Source organism: Hibiscus syriacus, unplaced genomic scaffold (assembly GCF_006381635.1).
Source record: "Hibiscus syriacus cultivar Baekdansim isolate YM2019G1 unplaced genomic scaffold, ASM638163v2 tig00113721_pilon, whole genome shotgun sequence".
NCBI classification, from domain to species: Eukaryota; Viridiplantae; Streptophyta; class Magnoliopsida; order Malvales; family Malvaceae; genus Hibiscus; species Hibiscus syriacus.
In genome coordinates, this window is record NW_024063468.1 from 1,046,731 (window position 1) to 1,067,047 (window position 20,317).

General features: G+C 32.2%; 1 protein-coding gene and 2 pseudogenes across 1 annotated transcript; all 3 read right to left on the reverse strand.

The window, feature by feature from the left end:
• Positions 1 to 3,238: 3,238 nt before the first annotated feature.
• On the reverse strand, positions 3,239 to 4,130 carry LOC120186863. The gene has a single exon (XM_039190697.1). It carries the CDS (start codon positions 3,981 to 3,983, stop codon positions 3,354 to 3,356), a length of 630 nt encoding a protein of 209 aa, XP_039046628.1. The 5' UTR covers positions 3,984 to 4,130; the 3' UTR covers positions 3,239 to 3,353.
• Positions 4,131 to 4,665: 535 nt separating this feature from the next.
• LOC120186958 lies at positions 4,666 to 6,464 on the reverse strand (annotated as a pseudogene).
• Positions 6,465 to 6,960: 496 nt separating this feature from the next.
• Positions 6,961 to 12,135, reverse strand: LOC120186824 (annotated as a pseudogene).
• Between the last annotated feature and the right edge of the window lie 8,182 nt (positions 12,136 to 20,317).

Genomic DNA, 20,317 nt, shown 5'->3' on the forward strand with positions numbered 1-20,317 from the left:
ATTTAACGTGTTATGTTATATGTTGTTATCTATAAACATGATTGTGATCTGATTATATATATTTATATATACACGACTATCTGACTTCTGAATACTGTGATATCACCATTAATTTGCATGTTGAAACATATACGATATTTGCATGAGATCCTCTATAGAGGGCATAAACCCCGTCATAATTTACATGTGATTTATTCCCCGTCCTGATTCTGTATGGGCTTAGTCTCTGTCCTAATTCTTCATGGGACCTCATTCCCCTTTTTGACATCTGTATGGGATAAACTCCCCGTTCTGACATCTGCATGGGATAAATTTCCCGTACTGACATCTGCATGAGATTATATCTCTGTCCTGACTTTGTTTGGGATCCTCATATGAGGGTTAAATCCGTATTCTGATTTTGGTATTCAATTTTTAATGTCACCTTGTAAGGTAATATGCATATTTTGTTAATTCAGAACGAAATGTAAGATTGTGAATTTCCATTGGGACATTCTGCTGGTAAAATTTCTAAATTTTAATATTAGTCAATTATTATTTTAATTATTATTTTATACTTAAAATTTTTCTACATTGCGGTATTACCTGATTAAATTTATAGGACACATTGAGTCTTGTACCTCACTCTATTTCTGTCTTTTTTTTTCAAATTATCCAGATATAGGACCAATTTGGCTATCGGAAGTATGATCTCGATTATATACTGTATATTGTTTAATATTTACTTTTCAGCCTTCTTAAAATATGACATGAGTTTATTTATGATTTTATATTTGGTAAGCATTTTTAGAACGACTTATTAAAAATTTTCGTTTGTGGATCATATTATGATCAATATAGTCACTCTAATTCAGTTGTAACTTCTAGGTTGGGTCTAGGAGTTACCCAGATAGTTTGTACTTAGAGAAAATAACCTCATTGACCAAAAATGTCTTATAATATACGATTTTAACCAACTTTTTTTGGATTTACCAAAATGACCAACTAAATCGCAATGCAATCGATAATTCACAACGCAATCTCCGGTATCGCAAATCAGTTTCCAATGCGAACTTCGACTATAGCAATACGAACAACCAAAATTTTCTCTAAAAAGATAGTATTCGCGCGGACGTGTCGAAGACACGTATTACCACGACCACGACCACGAGACGAGACGGCGGCGGCGCGAGAGAGTCCCCCTTGTTCTCTATCACTCAACAAGGAAGTGGAAAAGCCAAGCCTTAAATACCATTCCCAATAGTGTTTCCAATACTATGTGGGATTGAGCATTACCAACACTTGTTTCCAATACAATGTGATTATTCAGGAAACAATTAACAAATCATGCACTTTAAAACAACTGAATCAGCAACCAATTGCATTAATATTATACTATTAAATATGTCATAATTAAAAGTCAATCTACAATCAATCGCGATTATTGTAATTTTAAGCAAAACATTCAAAAATAATATCACTATTTAAGGCTCAATCCCACATAGTATTGGGAACAAGTGTTGGTAATGCTCAATCCCACATAGTATTGGAAACACTATTGAGAATGGTATTTAAGGCTTGGTTTTCCCACTTCCTTGTTGAGTGATAGAGAACAAGGGGGACTCTCGCGCGCCGCCGCCGTCCGTCTCGGGTTGTGGTCGTGGTCGTGGTCATACGTGTCTTCGACACGTCCGCGCGAATACTATTTTTTTAGAGAAAATTCTTAAGAAACAAATGCAATACCGTCGTTGCGATTTTGGACTATCGCAACGAACTTGGAATAAATCGCAACGCGAACTTCGACTATCGCAACGAATTTGGAATAAATCGCAACGAGAACTTCGACTATCGCAACGAAATTGGAATAAATCGCAACGCGAACTTGGACTATCGCAATGCGAATATGTAAATCGCAATGCGATAGTCGAAGTTCGTGTTGCGAATCTGGAAACTGATTTGCGATACCGGAGATCGCGTTGCGAATTATCAATCGCATTCCGATTTAATTGGTCATTTTGACAAATCTAAAAAAAATTGATTAAAATCGTATATTATATATAAGACATTTTTGATCACTGAGGTTATTTTCTCTTATACTTATCCTGGTTGTGCTGAAATATTTGTTGTATGTTACCCGTTCCCTGAACTGCAGAGAAATGAGCAAATCAACAAGCACTTAAACTGCAGATATGGAAAACATTGTAAAATCCAAAAGCTCATAGCTCATATTCAAATCACGAATCCCAGACCTTTAGAAATAAGAAGTAAAAAAGGCTTCTTTCTCTGCTTCCTCTTTCAAATCTTGAAAACCGAAAAATTATCTCTTTTTAGACTCTCTAGGCACCATGCTTGCCACCCAATAATTATTAATTTAGCCTACGATTTCAATTTTATTTTGAGTTTTTCTTTCATATCCCTTTGTTTTTGTCCTTCCAAAAACGTTTCTCACCACTTCCTCAACAAATATTGTTTAATGGTTAAATTTGACTATATTTCCTCACATGTCTCAAGATTGAATTTGCCTCTCATATTTATCTTTTTAACATTAAAATACAATTTTAATACATAATAAATCAAGTCCAACGAGTGTTGGTTCAAATTGTTGGGATTCAAGAATAAATTGTAAGGTTGAATTTGAATTATACAACCGTCATCTTGATAAACAATATGTAATTCATATGTAAATACTAATTGAATTTTAAATATATCTTGATCTTGGACGGGAGAAGCCCCTTAACGTGTGAACCTTTTTAATAAAAAATCACCTTAACCACTTGGATTTGTTGCACCTCATTCCCATTTGTGTGCAGGATCGGAAACTCGAATACCGACATGCACGACTGAGATAGTAAACACTTGTCGTCGGAATGTGTACTACTATTCTGTTGGATTAAAAGAAAGAAAAACGAAAAGACAGACATGAATCTCGAGGTTAGTGGAAACTGGATGATGAATGGTGCTTTCAATGTCTGCTGCTGTCTGTGGCCCCGCCTGCCTTGAACAACATCACCGTTCCTTACCCACTAAATCATTATCAAACGCATACCACTATATGCTATTTTTAATTAAAAAAAAAGGTATATAAAATGTTCATTTATTTAAATTTGAACTTCAATCAATTTAGATCTTTTTAAACTCGGATTATACACTATATTCAAACAGTTAGGTGCCAACTAATTCGCCTAAACTGTTCCACCAATTTCTAAGAAGCACCTTCTCCCCCTAGATAGTAGGGTAAATTTAAGCACAAAAGCTTGACTTCCTAAAACAACTTGCGCACTATTTATACACTTCTTTCAACAAATCTTGAAAGAAAAAGGCTAATCAGTCCCTTAAATTACATTAACATAACTAAAAAAGACAAAAAAAAAAAATCAGCAGTGGAAACCTAAAACAGAACCATCACTCACTGCAATGGTGACTCTGCATTCAGATTTAGCATCAACATGATGTGTGAAGAAATTCAGAACCCGAGTCCGACCCGCCATCTCCATCCGAGACTCAACCTCCATCGTGGGTCCGACTCGATAACCATTGTTATTCCCGCCAAACCCTCCAATAACACCGATGGGCCCCGTCGTTGGAGTTATGGGAATTGTTGCGGCCGACGCCTCATTCAGCGCAGCCAAGGGAAAAGACTGAACGGAGAAAGTTGCGGCCATGATCTGGGTCCGACCCGCTTCGATCTTCCCCGCGGGTATGAACATGAATCCGACTTGAGAACCCGAATAAATGAGCTGGATAGAGCTGTCGTAGTGAGAGAAAGCGGCTCGGTTAGGGTTTTTAACGGAAACGTATTGGGAGAAAGTGAAGCTGACGGAGTTGTTACCGACTGAGAACGACGGAATCTGGACGGAGTTGACAGAGATCTTCGGATCCTTTGGTTTAAAAAGGGTGAAGTAAACGATGAGACCTATTATTACAACGAAGATCAAGAAAATCGTTGCTACAATACACGAAGCTAGATTTGTACGGCCAGATGGGGGCTTTTGAGGCTTCACCATTTCTTCTTTAAGAAATGGATGAAAGCAAATCAAGGAGAAAAAAAAAAGATTTCTGTAGTGAGGGGGTGTTTGGATGCGAGGAAAGTGTATTTAACAAGGGAAAGTGGGGAAGGAAAATTATTTAAGTGACGTAAAACGGTAAAAGTGAAGACTTTTGTTGAATTACTAGGGCCAAGCGAGTCAAAAGAAAAATCTGTAGATTCCTTTTCTCCACATGGTCACCGTTCTTATTTGTCAACACTGCAAATTGGTACGAAAGAAAACAATTTGTACCCTTTTTCCACACAGAAAAAGCACAGTTTTTGCTTAGATTATTTTGTTAATAAATCATCTGACATTTATTTCCATATATATATATATACACACACAAAATAGGTTCATCATGTACATGTATATCATTTGCTTTACTTCTTCCATATGCAATTGACGATGTAACCTTATAATATTCCCTGGATAAATTTTGAACAAATTTTTCAGAACTTCAGCATCTGTACAAGTTCTGTAGCTCTTTTTGAACTATGATCCTGCAGCAATCTATATATATTTAGAATCTTACCATACTTTGTATTTTATTATCTTATTCTCTGTTGAATATACAGATACTTGACAGAGCGAAAGAAAGGAGGGAAAAAATAAACACGAAAAGCTTCGGGATCGTGTAAAAGAAGATAAGCCGTTGAAGTTCGTGTAATTCGATGTCCATACGGAAATGGACTCGTCGTTAGGTGAATACATACAATATTTATTCTAAGTGATGCATCAGTTCGTGAGCTTGTCAAGCCAAGAATCCATGACTTGAGAGACTCTTTCCATAAACGCCGTTTCGCTCATGTCTGGAAGTAAGGAATCCCGAGCTTCGCAGACGATCTGCTCGATCACGGATTCCTTGTTCACGGTTTCTCTGCACATGATGCTTCCGATGGTGAAAGGTGTGAGGCCTCGCTCAGCCCCTTTTTTCAACAGCATTGTGTGGTGATCCGCAGCGTGTTGGCACATTCAATAGGAACATCCCATCCATAATATTTCAGAAGTTCGATATCTCTTTCGGCATCCAGCGACTTTATGTAGTTAATGGTGTCCACGGAGTACGGCTTCCGCGATCGTGGTCAGTAAATCCAATCGAATGTGCAATCCTCAAACTGTAAACAAAGCAAAAGGAGATTAGTTCAAACATTCAAATTTATCTATCAGCATGTCTAACAGCATTTGCCGTTCTTACATTCTCGGGCAGGCAGTAGCCGTGACCAATAGGAATAAGCACGGTGCGGCAATCTTCTCCTTTTCGAAATAAGATATTCGCAGCATGCTGATCGGCATTCACCATTCTTATGTCGAACACACTGATCTTATGCAATTCCTCCACAGGGAAAGATGCAGGACCCATGTCTTCGCAACTCCCAGAGTTCTTCATAAACATTTGCAACGATCCTACCTTAATATTCTCAGGTGCAGATTCAAATCCATCAGGATGGTTAAATCCTTTGTGCAAGCACTGAACTATACATGTATGGGGCACACCGGCAGAGTGAGCCGGGTCCCGACGAACCGGACCCCAAGCAACGCGGACGACAGAAATGTTTCTGCAAAATGTTATCTCTCTTTCACGTTTTGGTGAGGAATTGAAGAAACGAAGAAAGACCCAAACAAAAACAAGCAATCCCTGAAATGGGCGTCAGAGAGATCGGACCATAGCTGAAACAAGTTACTTATGTGAAGGTGCAAAAGGGGTAAAAATATCAGGACGAGGGATAACGGATTCTTTACCAAAAGGACAAAGAATAGAAATCAAATGTTAAAAAGAGGGAGCTTTTTAAATAATAAAAAAAAGAGAGCCGAGGCTTTGACGATCCAAACGACTCCACCGAATTTGGCAGTCCTTTCCGTTTCTGTTGTGATCTGCACGATCTTTTCGCCAGAATAGAACCGTCGACGACGAGGGAGAGGGAAGGGGGAACGATAATCTAACCGTTGGCTTTATATAAAAGCTTTAGATGAAATTAAGAGCTCCGCGACGTTAGAGTGTCAGTAACGGTCATTTGGGTAAGTTCAAAGAACGAGCAGAGGGGGATGGACGATTTTACTGAAATACCATTGCGAATTTGCGTAATGTACGTGGCTAAAATGTATTTGAAGGTTAATCTTACCAATAGGCTTGTCTTAGGAGATACTAATGTAGTGTTAAAATCAATTAATGGACAACTATTTGGGCTGAATATAGTCGACAACAATTATTTGACGTGGTTTCTTTATTTTGATTTTTTATAGTTATTTTATTTATCTACTCTTATTTTAGATTATTGTACTATTTTTTATATTAATAATTATTTATAATAAAAATATATATATCACAATTGAATTATAAGAAAATTAATTTGTCAACTTGTTATTATTATTTTATATTTATTTAATAAAAATAGCAATTATTGATTAAAAAAATGCAGAAAGTTGATAAATTTTAAATACGGGTATAAAAATTTCCATGATCTTTATTGATTTTTATAGCATCTAATTGTTTTAATTTCTATAGGAAGATAATTATCCTTCTCTTTTCGTTAGTTGAAAATTGAAATGAGCTATTATGTCATTAATGAAAGAGGAAATCTTCATATACTCCGAAGATTTTCTCTTTATTAGGTAGGTAGAAGTTATATTTTAAGGTAATTTCCGAGGTTTAAACCCGTATAAGATGAAATAATATGAACATCATTGATCACTCGATCAATTAATGAATTTCACTCCAAAACTTCCTTTTTAATCAGAATTATATTTTCTCAGCACAAAAAAATCTAAAAACTAATTATATAAAAGAAGGGAAAATTGTCCTAAATTAAACAATTTTATGGAATCTAACGCCCCAAAAGAGTAGAAGAAGAGTTGGTTTACTTAATCAGAAAATGAAATAATTATATTTATGGAAATGGTCATGAAAGTTTTCAAATGAAATTATGCGAACAAGAATCAAACGTGAAAGGGGAAAATGGAAAAAATAAAATTACCAATGTATGGAAACTACTAGGTGTGTGGTCAATGCGTATTTGATTTTTGTACAACTTAATTTATTTTCACTATAAGAAAAGAACCGTCTCACCAGCAATTTCCGTGTGGGTAAAATCCAGCTGCTACTTCAACTATACATTGCGGTACCTTGTAGACGAAGAAATCGATTACTTTTAGCTCTTCTTAGCGGTCTTGATTTTACGCACCGTCATAACAAGTCGTTGTCGTTCACCTTCAACCTCTGCGAATTTCAGGCTTATCTCCGAATATCGCTCTTGCATATCCCTCAACTCGCTTTCCATGGATTTGTTTCTTTCCTTCAATGCTGCTAGTTCCTCTATCAATTCATCCTGGCTATTGTCTCTATCGACAACGCAGGCTTTTTGCTCTTTCACTGGCAAACTGTCATCGTCGTTTCTGAAGATAAGAAATCAATGAAAGCAGTTATCACGTACTCAAACCTTTTATTTTGTTCCTGAAAGTAAAAACTGACACAAAAATTAAGTTCTTTGTCTTCAAATCTTACCTTTCCTTTAAGTTCCCATCTGATATAACGCCATTTGATTCAATTGCTTCCTTAGTATCTTTAACTACCTGCATTTTTACCATTTCGAAACAAGATATAAGTCGAAACAAGAAATACACTTCAAAATTTTGTCATAATGAACAATCTTTAGGGTTCAAGATTGTCCTCGTCAAGTTAATGTTATGGAGAGAACATAAGTTCAGTAATGACACTTCAAAAATGTTTACTTATTTCCTTTTTCATCTCAATCATGGTACAATGTTACCGACCTTATGAAGTTCGTACTCATAGAAGCTGGCGCTGTGCTTGTTGAGTTCTTCTACTCGGCTTTCTAAGTCGTCAATTTTCTTCTGAAGATCCTGTTCCTTTTCCAGGAAAAAAATTGTGGATGTTTCTAAAGCAGTTTCCTTTAACTTTATTTGTCCCTGCCATGAAAAATGAAGGAATCATTATGAATATTAGATTTCCTTAACTGCACAACATTGAGGAAGAAACAAACTATAAGGGAAAAATTGATCTCAGTAAGGGAAAGAGGAATATTATGATAAAGATTGTGGCTGATCATGAATCCCCAAAACGATGTTAAACCATTTGCAACAAATCAAAGTGGAAGTTGATTTTATACAGAATTTGGATGAGTAAATTTACCTCAAGCAACTTTATTTTCTCCCTCAGGCTTGCAACCTCTTTAGAACTGCCAGGACCCGTGGGAGATCTATTGTTTCTTAATGGTGTTCTTGTTCCATGAGAAACCGCTGCTCTTCCATTGCTCTCTTTCAGCTTCTTTTCCATGCCAGTAAATGCATTTTCCTTCCTCTTAAGGTCACCTTTTAGTTGAGCTACGTGCTTTTTGAGTTTTCTTTCTCTGCTTCATCTCCGGACAGAGAATGTTTCAATTTATTGCACTGAGTTTGAGGATATCCAGCTCTGATTGTAGAGATTCAACTTCTGCTTCTTTCTCGTCCTTCAGGTGTTCATGCTTTGCAATTCTTCTAGTGATTTAGCAGCTTCTTTTTTCATCAAAGCAACTGCACTCACCAGTTCATTTCTTTCTAGATGTCCTCTTTGCATCATGACTTCAGTTTCTTTAGCTAATGCTTTTGTGTGTTCCAACTCAAGTCTCAAGTTTTCAGCTTGTTCAAGGAGGCAATTCTTTTCTATGGTCATCTTTTCAATCTCATCTTTTAGGTTGGAGATCCCTCGGTAAAATCCGCACTAGCTTCTTCCACGTGCTTCTTTTGTTGTTCAAATTTCTTAGACTTGTCATCAATTTCCTCCAACAACTGTTCTATTTGATTTGATTTTAGACTGACTTGATTGGAAAGGTTAGAGAGTTTTGTCTCATAATCCTCCCGAAATGATTGGAGCTCTTCTTTAGCTTTCTCGAGCTGTTCTTCCAGCTGAAATTTTTGTGAGCGTAGTTCACTAGATTCAGTCAGAGCCTTTGTAACCACCTTCTCATTTGCATCAAATGTAGAAGCCATCTGGATGGAGAGTCTTTTAAATTCCTCCTGCAGCCTTTCAGCTGTATTTACATTCTTCCATCTTGTCATTCGCAGGGCTTCCTCGGCTTGGATAGCTCTTTGCTCCTGCTCAACTTTGGCTTGTGTGATAGATTCTAGATCCGTTTCAAACATCTGTGTCTGTTTCTCCAACTCTTCCTCCAAGCTTTTGATGTGGGTTTCCAGTTCATTTATACTGGCTAATGAGTTGGAGAATTCTTTCGACTGCTTATAGAGTTCACTTTCCAGGAACTCAATTTGGGTCTCAAGTTCATTTATGTTAGCAAAAGATGATGAGCACTCATACTGCAACTTCAGTTGTTCTTGCAGCTGGCTTTGCTCTAATTTGTATGAGATGTCGTGATTTTCCTGCTTCAGTATCTCATAGTCAAGTGCTAGCTGCTCCATTTGTGCCTCACGCTCCTCTTTATCCCTCTTGTGGATCTCTATCTCACTGCAGAGGTCCACGATCTTTTGTTCCAAGAGAGAGGTTTCCTTGGGGCCTTTGTGTTCTTTAACAAGCTGTTCCAATGCCCTCTGCTCTTCATCCTCATCCGAGTCGCTTCTTGAGACAACTGCTCCCACTTCCTCAGCATTGCCATTGGATCCAGAATTGTCGGGAGGATTTGAAATTTCTACATTCTTCGCCTCCAAAATCTCCTCTAGTTCTTGCACTGCAAGCAATAACTCAGCATTTGATTCCTGTGTCTTCTGCAGTTGTAACCGAAGATTGGAGTTCATCTCTTTCTCATAATTCAGCTCTTGTCTCATTTCTTCAACAAGAATCCATGGGTCCCCACTCTCAAACTGGATCCTGTTTTTTACTTTCGCATCGTCCATTTGCTTCTGAAAAGACTTGAGTTTCTCACACTCTAATTTGAGTGCATCTCTCTCTTCTTTCAGAGTAACAACTTCGCGTGAGAGATCTTGCCCCCTTTTGCACTCCTTCACAATTTGCTTTCTGAGAGTCTGCAATTCCATATCCGACACATCAACTTGTCTGGACAAAGCAATGACCTCGTTCTTGAGCTTATCGATCTCATTATCCGAACCATGTTGGGAGTTTTCTCTTGGAAAGGTATCCTGAGAACTATTAGAGTCATCAGTACTCATTCGCTGATCCGAACCTGCTGACCACTCCTCGTAGATTGTTGTCGAGGCAACCGGTGTCGGTTTAGGAGTAGCTGTGTTATTCATTGATGAAAGATAAGTAGGAGGGTCCTGATCAATTCTGCCATTCCTCATTCCATTTCCAAGCTCCCTTGGAGTATCAAGTGAGCTACTATCTGAACTTGAACTTGTAATGTCAGATCCATTTGATCCTCTATGGTTCTCAAGCAATTCAACATTGTGGGGGGTTTTGCTGAAAGGCGCATCCTATCAGAGAGATAATGATCAAATCAATAAGTAAAACGTGCAAATCCATTCTCAATCCCCATTTATATTAAGCACGTATTAAGAGACAAAAAAGATTAGAGAAGAAGAAATGGCCCAAGTAACAACAGCAATAAGAAAACCCATAATGAACACATTCACTAAATGAGATAGGGCATAGGAACGTTACTTCAACAGTATCGTTCTTAATGCTTTCATCTGAATCCCATTGCTCAAGTGGGCCTTCAAACTTCGATCTTGTGATTTAACACTTGCATCTTCAATTTCTTCACCTCTCTGAAAAAAAAACCATCAACACAAACTCAAACTCTCAAACAAAGGCACCACTCCAAGATTCCAGAAATGAACTCCAATAGCAATAAGGATTCAACAAAAAGTGACAATAACCTTCGATCACCATTTTCCTGCAGCCTGTGTATTGAAATCTGTTCAAAACCAACAGCTTGAATTCAAATTTTAAACATCAATCAACATATTTATGAGGAAACATTGAAAGAAAAAGGCTAACAGAGGAAGTAATACGTGACACAAACAACTATGAGAGAGAAACACAGAGAGTGATGAGAGTACACTAACATTCAAAATTGCTTTTGAATTCGAATTCTTTAATGGAAGAGAAACAGTAGAAGTTTTAATTGCCTCGGCATAAGCAGAAAAATCAATTGAAGCCTCCCCAACCAAACCTCCTTTTCCCGACCCCTACAACGATCGTATAAAATATTACTTATATCTCAATTAAAGAAAATAAAAACACAATTTCATCAAAAGAGTCTTACTGATGAAACAATAAAATGATAGATTTTTTCGTTGATCTTCCCAGTTTTTGGCTCTCGAACAAATTTAACGGACTCGTAAACTGGTTTTTCCCATCGACAATTATCGTCCAGAACCGTCGCCTTTTCAAATTTCGTAGTCGGTTTTCCCCCATCGCCAGGAACCACGGATATCATCAATGTTTGCACATTTAACTGCGCCACCTAAATTATACAGAAATTAATTAATAATTCAATATTCCTCAAATTATGCAATCGCGTTACAAAACAAACTAATTATTAACCATTAAAAAACTCTCAAAAGATCAACATCTTTAACCAAGCAAACTAGCTCAAGCAGTTTCGGAAACAGTCCAATCAGGCTCTGTTCGCTGTTTGAACTACATTTGCTGAGAGTCGTAATTGTTTTGCTCTTTCTTCAGTTTCTCAAATTTTGCATCCATTCTCAGTACTGTGGGAATGAAGTTGCACAGTTAGAAACACTGAGAAATGGAGCTAACAAATAAAGATGCCTAAATAAAATTTCCAGAAAATATGCAACAAGTGGATTTTTTTTAAAGAAAGAATGAGAGTACTTGAGTTGCATGGAACTGCAACTTGAAGACAGCCTTTATCTTGTTCTTGTCGCTCCTCCATCTCGCCGACTTAAACATCTCTTCCGGAAAAATATCAGATCACAATCTTACCGGAGCTCCAGCATAATTCACCGGAAACATGCCATATGTTCGACTCCTCTATCAAATGCTAAAAAATAATCAAAATGTGCTGAGACGCGTGGGAAAACAAAGCCTATTGTACCGGTCTACACGTTGAGCTCAGCTAACAGAAACGTGCTGGTAATGGCAAGATGAGTCCGAGACCGAGTCAAGAACTCAGGAACAAGGAAGCATTGAAAGAGAGCAGATCTAAAGTAGAAGAGCTCTTTCACTTCTTTTCTCTCTCTCTTTTCACTTTCTATTTCTAAGTTCTAACAGTGTTTGGTGCGAAGAGATTGCACATTTTAATTAAAGAAAAATGAATAATTCAAAAAGTATTTAAAGTAAAATAAATATCTAAATTATGCTAATTTTTAATTTAGGCACTTAAATTATTTTTTTATCAAATTAGGTACTTAAATTATTATATTTAATTATTTAAAGTTTTAATATATTTTTAATTTAAAATTTATTTTTTGACTAATAAGATGTTAATACATCATACAAAAATAAATAATTATTTAAAAAATATTTTACAGACTTAAAGCAAAAAAATTATAATTTATAGACTTATTTTGATATAAAAATAATTTGATACACCTAAAATGGTTACATATAATAATTTAAGTATTTGATTTGACCAAAAAAATAATTTAGATACCTAAAAAAAGATAGCATTGTTTAAGTATTTTTTTAATTTAATCATTAAAGAAAAGAGTGAAGGAGGAAGCTTGCAAATTTAGTAATGGCTTATTCATTATTTAGTCCATGAAGTATACCATTTCCTCACTTTGACCCTGAATCAATTTTGTCTCGATTTGTCCCTAAGTTATTATTTCCATCTCAGTTTACTCCAAAATAAAAAAATTGTGACATATCATTATTGGACACTATCAATTTTAAAGATTAGACTGATAAAGCCTTACAGTCAATGCTTGATAAAGCAGTTTATTTTGGGAATATATTGTAGCTTCTAGTTGAGGTTCAAGCGGGCAGAAAGCAGAGTATTTATTAATATTAAGGGTAAAGTACACAAATGATCCCTCAACTATATAATGTTATTTTTTTATTCCTTCAATTATTAAAAGTTATAAAATGATCACCCGACTATTCATATATTCCAAACTTACCCTTTTATGTTAAAAAATTGACGGTCATATAAACTAGACGTAACATGCTTACTAAGATCAAATTTTATCATATCACAATCAATAAGTTAACGTCCAACTTAGATTGTAGTTAATTTTTTAAATGAAAAATGATGAGTTTAAAATATATGAATAGTCGGGTGATCATTGTATAACTTTTAATAGTTAGGGACTCAAAAAAGTAATACCATATAGTTGAAAGACCGTTTTATAACTTTTAAAAGTAGGTAGATTCAACAAAGCATCACCATCTAGTCGGAGACCATTTATTTACTTTATCTTGATATTAAAAGGGAATAACTTTAAACTACAAATTAAACATAAATGATGACGTAGAAGGTAAAGTAGGAAAATATTAAATTGAATAATTAATTCATGCAATTGTATGAAGAAAATTAGTAATTGATTGCAGCTGATTTGTAGGCAATAAAGTTGGAATACGGTTAAAAGTAGGGATGGCAATGGGTCGGGTCGGGTTTTTGGGCCACCCGACCCGACCCGAGAAGAAAGGGTTCTCCACCCGTGACCCGATCCGACCCGACAAAATTAATGTTTCACCCGACCCGAATATATGACTTAGAAACCCGACCCGACCCGAAATAAAAAAAAATTAATTCAATGAAAACAGTGACTTAATTGAAAAAAATTATATATGGAGGGATATTATTGTAATTATCCCTAAATATATAAGATAAAATTATATATATTTTTCGGGTCAGATCGGGTCGGATTTTTTTTACCCTAAACCCGACCCGACCCGAACAATGCATTTAAAAAAAACCCGACCCGACCCGAACCCGAATTTTTTTTAAAAAAAATCCGACCCGATCGGGTCGGGTCGGGTCGGAATCCGTCAGATTCGGGTTGGGTTGCCATCCCTAGTTAAAAGGCAAATAAAAAACGGTAACCGGTCGATGAATCAAAACTAAATAGTGGAAGTCCAAAAGTTACAAGATTATTTAGTTATCTTATCCCGGTTAATTTAGTGACATGCTATAAAAAAATCAAAATAGAATTATTATTTCGTAAAATTATTTAAGGATTTAAAATAATTATACAGTGATAATAAAAGCCATCCTTAATTTCAATAAAATTGCATTATAATATTAAATAGAAATTACAGTATTACTTCGTTATATTCCTACAGTAAAAATTTCAGTAAATCTTCAAATAATTTCAAAGTATCACTGTTTCTCTAACTTTTAATTTTCTTATGTGAATGTATGTAATTGAATTACATTTCGACATCATTTTTCTTTGGAGTCGTTTTAAAGAAACATTGAGATCAATTTGAAACACATGCATTTCAAATAAATTAATTTTGGTACGGTCCATGAATTTCCCCTTTTTTTTGTCTTTAAACTGCATAAATAGGTTATAGAAACAATTAATTTTAGGTATTACATTTTCATCAAAGTTTGTTGGCATTTATATCATTATTGTAAACAAAATTAGCTTACCCTTATTCCCATATGTAATGGGGGTAAGGGGGAGGTAGGATAGTAGGCTGCCTCCAACGCCAGATTGAGAGCAGCTTCCGTAGGAGACCTCCGAATTATAAAATACTCTCCGTGAGACTCGATCCCACGATCCCAAGGTAATCTGAAAAATATGAAAGGTATATTGGTGAAAGCATTAAATGATGATTGTTATCTCTAAAGATTATAAGTTCGAACACTGACGACCGCATAGTATTTAAATATTCATTGTCAAATGATTGAGATTTTTTAAAATATATATTACAACTTGTAATCACTATAAATTAATAAAAAAAAATTATGAAGTCTTCAACGTTAGTTTCCAAAGGGTATATTGGTATTTTTCTATTTACAACTTTGTTAGTTGTTAGTAGTCGTTACTCGTTAGTTGCTATAGCTGCCGAGTGCCGACGCACAACTCGGAAGGCCGAATCCAAAGATTAAAGGACGGATAAATTACAACTAATACCAGTTAACTTTAGATTTAATATCAATTTTACAATTGAATTTTAAATTGATATGATTGTAACAAAACATTTTTCTTAAAATTAATTATATTTTCTATAAAACATTTTCTGAAAAAATGTTTTAGGGTGTTTGAGAGATGTTGTGTAAACTATTTTTTGTTAGTTGATAGTTTTTTTTAAATATTTATTATAAATATCAAATATAATAAATGATATTATTTATTATAAAAAGTTAATATTATTATTTTTAAAATATTATTTCTATAAATTTATAAATAAAAATATTAAAACTAATATATTCTATTGAAATAAAAATATTATATTATGTTTTTAAATTATTAATAAACACATTTGAAGTATTTTTATTAAAATATTACTATATCATTATATTAATATTAAATAAAAATAATAGTATTCATTATTAATAATTAAATAAAATTTCTTTTATGAAATTAATAAATAATATAACTTTAATTTTATTTTATTATATATTACTAAAAATAAAAATATAATATCATATATTATTATAATATAACTGAATATATTATTAATATTAAATAAAACGTTTTAGGGTGTTTGAGAGATGTTGTGTAAACTATTTTTTGTTAGTTGATAGTTTTTTAAAAAAATATTTATTATAAATATCAAATATAATAAATGATATTATTTATTATAAAAAGTTAATATTATTATTTTTAAAATATTATTTCTATAAATTTATAAATAAAAATATTAAAACTAATATATTCTATTGAAATAAAAATATTATATTATGTTTTTAAATTATTAATAAACACATTTGAAGTATTTTTATTAAAATATTACTATATCATTATATTAATATTAAATAAAAATAATAGTATTCATTATTAATAATTAAATAAAATTTCTTTTATGAAATTAATAAATAATATAACTTTAATTTTATTTTATTATATATTACTAAAAATAAAAATATAATATCATATATTATTATAATATAACTGAATATATTATTAATATTAAATAAAACGTTTTAGGGTGTTTGAGAGATGTTGTGTAAACTATTTTTGTTAGTTGATAGTTTTTAAAAAAATATTTATTAAATATCAAATATAATAAATGATATTATTTATTATAAAAAGTTAATATTATTATTTTTAAAATATTATTTCTATAAATTTATAAATAAAAATATTAAAACTAATATATTCTATTGAAATAAAAATATTATATTATGTTTTTAAATTATTAATAAACACATTTGAAGTATTTTTTTAAAATATACTATATCATTATATTAATATTAAATAAAAATAATAGTATTCATTATTATAATTAAATAATATTTCTTTTATGAAATTAATAAATAATATAACTTTATTTTATTTATTATATATTACTAAAAATAAAAATAATATCATATATTATTATAATAAACTGAATATTTATTAATATTAAATAAACGTTTTAGGGTGTTTGAGAGATGTTGTGTAAACTATTTTTTGTTAGTTGATAGTTTTTAAAAAAAATATTTATTATAAATATCAAATATAATAAAAGATATTATTTATTATAAAAAGTTAATATTATTATTTTTAAAATATTATTTCTATAAATTTATAAATAAAAATATTAAAACTAATATATTCTATTGAAATAAAAATTATATTATGTTTTAAATTATTAATAAACACTTTGAAGTATTTTATTAAAATATTACTATATCATTATATAATATTAATAAAAATAATAGTATTCATTATTAATAATTAAATAATATTTCTTTTATGAAATTAATAAATAATATAACTTTATTTTTATTTTATTATATATTACTAAAAATAAAAATATAATATCATATATTATTATAATATAACTGAATATATTATTATAATATTAAAAATATTACTTGATATGTTTTAAATGTTTTAATAATTAATATTTTTATTAACATGATATTAAAATATTATATCAATATTTAATACATAAAATAATATTTTTGAGTATTTATGCTTTAAAGTGAAAAATTCAGAAAATGACTTAAGAAAATTCAGACCGTAAGTCATTTTTCAAAAAATATAAAGACAATTTTGTTGACCAGAAAAATGTTTTACATCAATCTACCTGTTTTCCGTGAACCAAACACCGAAAAATGAGGAAAAAGTTACGTTTTATGTGAAACAAACATACCCTGTATTATTGAGTTGTTAATCCATTAACATTAGAATGACATGATAATTTGGTATTGATATAGAAGTGAAAAAATATTTTTTTACTCTATCTCATTGTCATTATCATCAAAGTTAAAAAAATTTCATCCATTTTATATGTCGCTAGAAACTACCATTCTCCTACATCTTTTGTGACCACCTAAACATCGATGAACTTGTCTCACTGTCTTATATCGCTTTTTTCAGAATCTCTTGAAAACTCATGAAACTAAATACATACAAAATTTATCATTTTAAGGGGTTTGAAGGCTTTTTTGAATTTGAGGGATTTGTTCAAAAATTCAAATGGTGAGAAGTGCTCTTTCAAGAAAACAATTAACATATCTCAAAACCATGCGCCAAAGCCAACGGTCAGGTCCGACTAAATAATTTATTGTTTTAATGAATTATGTGCTAATCACTGGAAAATGACATTTTAACAACAACAAAATCATGCTTTAGACTCGTATAAAATTTTCTATGCGTTTCCGTAAGCTTAAATAAAACTATTTTGTAGTCTACATCAATCTATCACTTTTTCTAACTATTATAAATTATTTTAAATGATACGAAATAGACATAAAATTTTAGGGTAAATTCAGTATTTAATCATCAACCTAGTATTATATTTCTGTTTTGGTCATCTTATTATTATTTTAAAATCATATCTAATATTATATTTTGATTCCGTTTTGGTCCACGTCATCAAAAAAATAATGATGATGCTTATATGTCATCATAAGGTAATACAACATTATCATTTTAAAAAATTATCATCTCGATAGTTTTATTTATTTTTTAATGACAAATATCATATCATTACCGTTAAAATATTTACTTAAGCTAACTGAGTTATTCAAGCGGTCTAATAGATTATCAAAAATTTATTTTTACAAATTATACAAATATTTATTTAAAAAACCCCCAAAAATTTTATAAACAAATTATAAAATTTAAATAGAAACGATGATTCTAAAATTTCAAAAAAAAAATCAAATTATAAATTTATTTAAAAACTTCCAAAATTTTTACACATGTAATAATCTAAAAAGGTTAAATTATAAAAAAAGTATAAAAATTAATTTACAACAACATTAATTATAGATTTAATTGAAGTTCTATTAGGTTTTAGGATGATAAACAAATAGATTATCAAAATTAAGTTAATTTTTTTACTCACTACAATCAAACACTTAACCCTAATATTGTTCTCTCAATTCCCAAGTTAATAACATCAAAATTGATGCATATATATTAATTGGTATTAGTAGACATAGATTATTATTCTGCTTTATAATAAACTTATATTAATTCTACATATAAAGTTAAATAAAAAAGGGGGAAAGAAGGTTTTAGGTGGAGAATTAAACTAGAATCATGGCGTCAAGGTGCTACGTGGAGATAGAGAAATGAAAGCTTATCAGCCGAGAAAGAACCCAAATATAGGTGTATATGTATTGCTTTGCATCTCCTCTTTTTATTACTTTGCTTTAAAGCTGCTCATGTCATGTGTTGGGCGTGAAATAGGCTAAATGCATGAGCTTAACCACAGACCACGATCCCCCAAACCCAGAAAATCTAAGCACCACCGATTACTATGTTTACGTATATTGACTTCTGCCACTTCCTCATACTGTTACGTATCATTTCGTTCCTCTTCCTTTTACGTATGTTTCGGTATGTGGACGACTAAAAGTTTGATCCGAATTTTTTAAAATAAAATTTATCGATTCAATTAATTAATTTGTAATTGTTTTCTCTTTATGACTTCTGTTACATCTTAAGAGATAGGGGCTTTGGAGGTCCAAGAAAACACATCAAAAGTTGTCAACATTCCATCAACCAATCATATTGTGTAGATAAGATCTTCAACCTATTAATAGTCATGATGATCCCGCAACTTACACACTTAAAGTCACTATACATATCCTTTAGCATAAGTGAGGAGTTGTCTTTTTTTACAACACACTCTTATCGTCTTATCCTTCTTTATCGGAATTGTTTACAATTAAATGATCCTTCTTCTTTCTCATGATAATTATCGTTTACCAGTTAATTACTATCTTTTCATCAACAATATCTCTTCATGAAAAACCAAGACACAAAAAATGAACCGTTCACAGCAAAGAAAACTCTTTTGTTGTCAATAATAACTTTCATTCTACTACTACATGCTAAGTTGGTGAAATATATATATATAAATTTGCATTGGAATTTGGGAGAGATAATCATAAAGAGGAGGATTATTATCAGGAAAGATAGTGTACTCTTACCTTTCTAACTAGGTTTGGAGAGGGACCCTTAATCCACTTAATATGGTTTTGTTTGGTTTCATTAATACTTAGCTTTACAGTGAAATCATAATTAAGTTGCAATGTCGTTCCTGTAGGCTGTAATCGAAGGGTCAGACTACTTTCGGAGACTTATAATGAAGCTATCATCAATGGTGTCTCACAAGAAAGTTTGAGACATTACAACCTTTTTTATTGCACTTATTGAACTTTCAATCAAATCAAAAATGGAACTCTAAACCCATTAATTTTGATTTTGGGGTAGTCACAAAGTGAATGATGAAGCTTCTAAACTAAGCTTAAACTTTAGGGCACATGGTGTACCTATGAAACCAAATTATATCTATTAATTATCTTTCAAAAAAACATAGATATTTGTCATAGTTCCTTTCCCTTTTATTCACGTGAATCTCTCTCTTTCTCGTAGGTGATTTCGCTTTTGCTTTTTATTAGAAAAAAGAGGGTGAGATCATAATGAGCATAATAAGTGCACACATGAGAGACCACGGAAGGTTGTCACTCACGTGAAGGAGATCGATGTTTCTTTAGCCCATTGTACATCTTTTTATTAGAACCTTTCCATATGGCTTGCGTTGGTCCATTTGCATCATCATATAGAAGCTTATTTGCGACGTGGTTTATATTTAGACCAACAAACTCTATGATTTTAAATAATGATTTTTAAGGTAAACTGGAAGACTTAAAAAAAGCCCAACAAAACATAAGTAGGAGGAACGATGGGCCTTATAAAGAATCCTAACCTAGCCTCTAAAGAACTTTGTTATGGTGCGTTTGGTTCACAAAATGTAAGATTATCAGTGGGAATAAAAGATTACCAGGGAATAAAAGATTACCAGGGAATATAATTAC

Excerpts from the sequence above, each read along its gene's own strand:
- LOC120186863 (XM_039190697.1), bottom strand. The coding sequence starts at position 3,983 with ATGGTGAAGCCTCAAAAGCCCCCATCTGGCCGTACAAATCTAGCTTCG.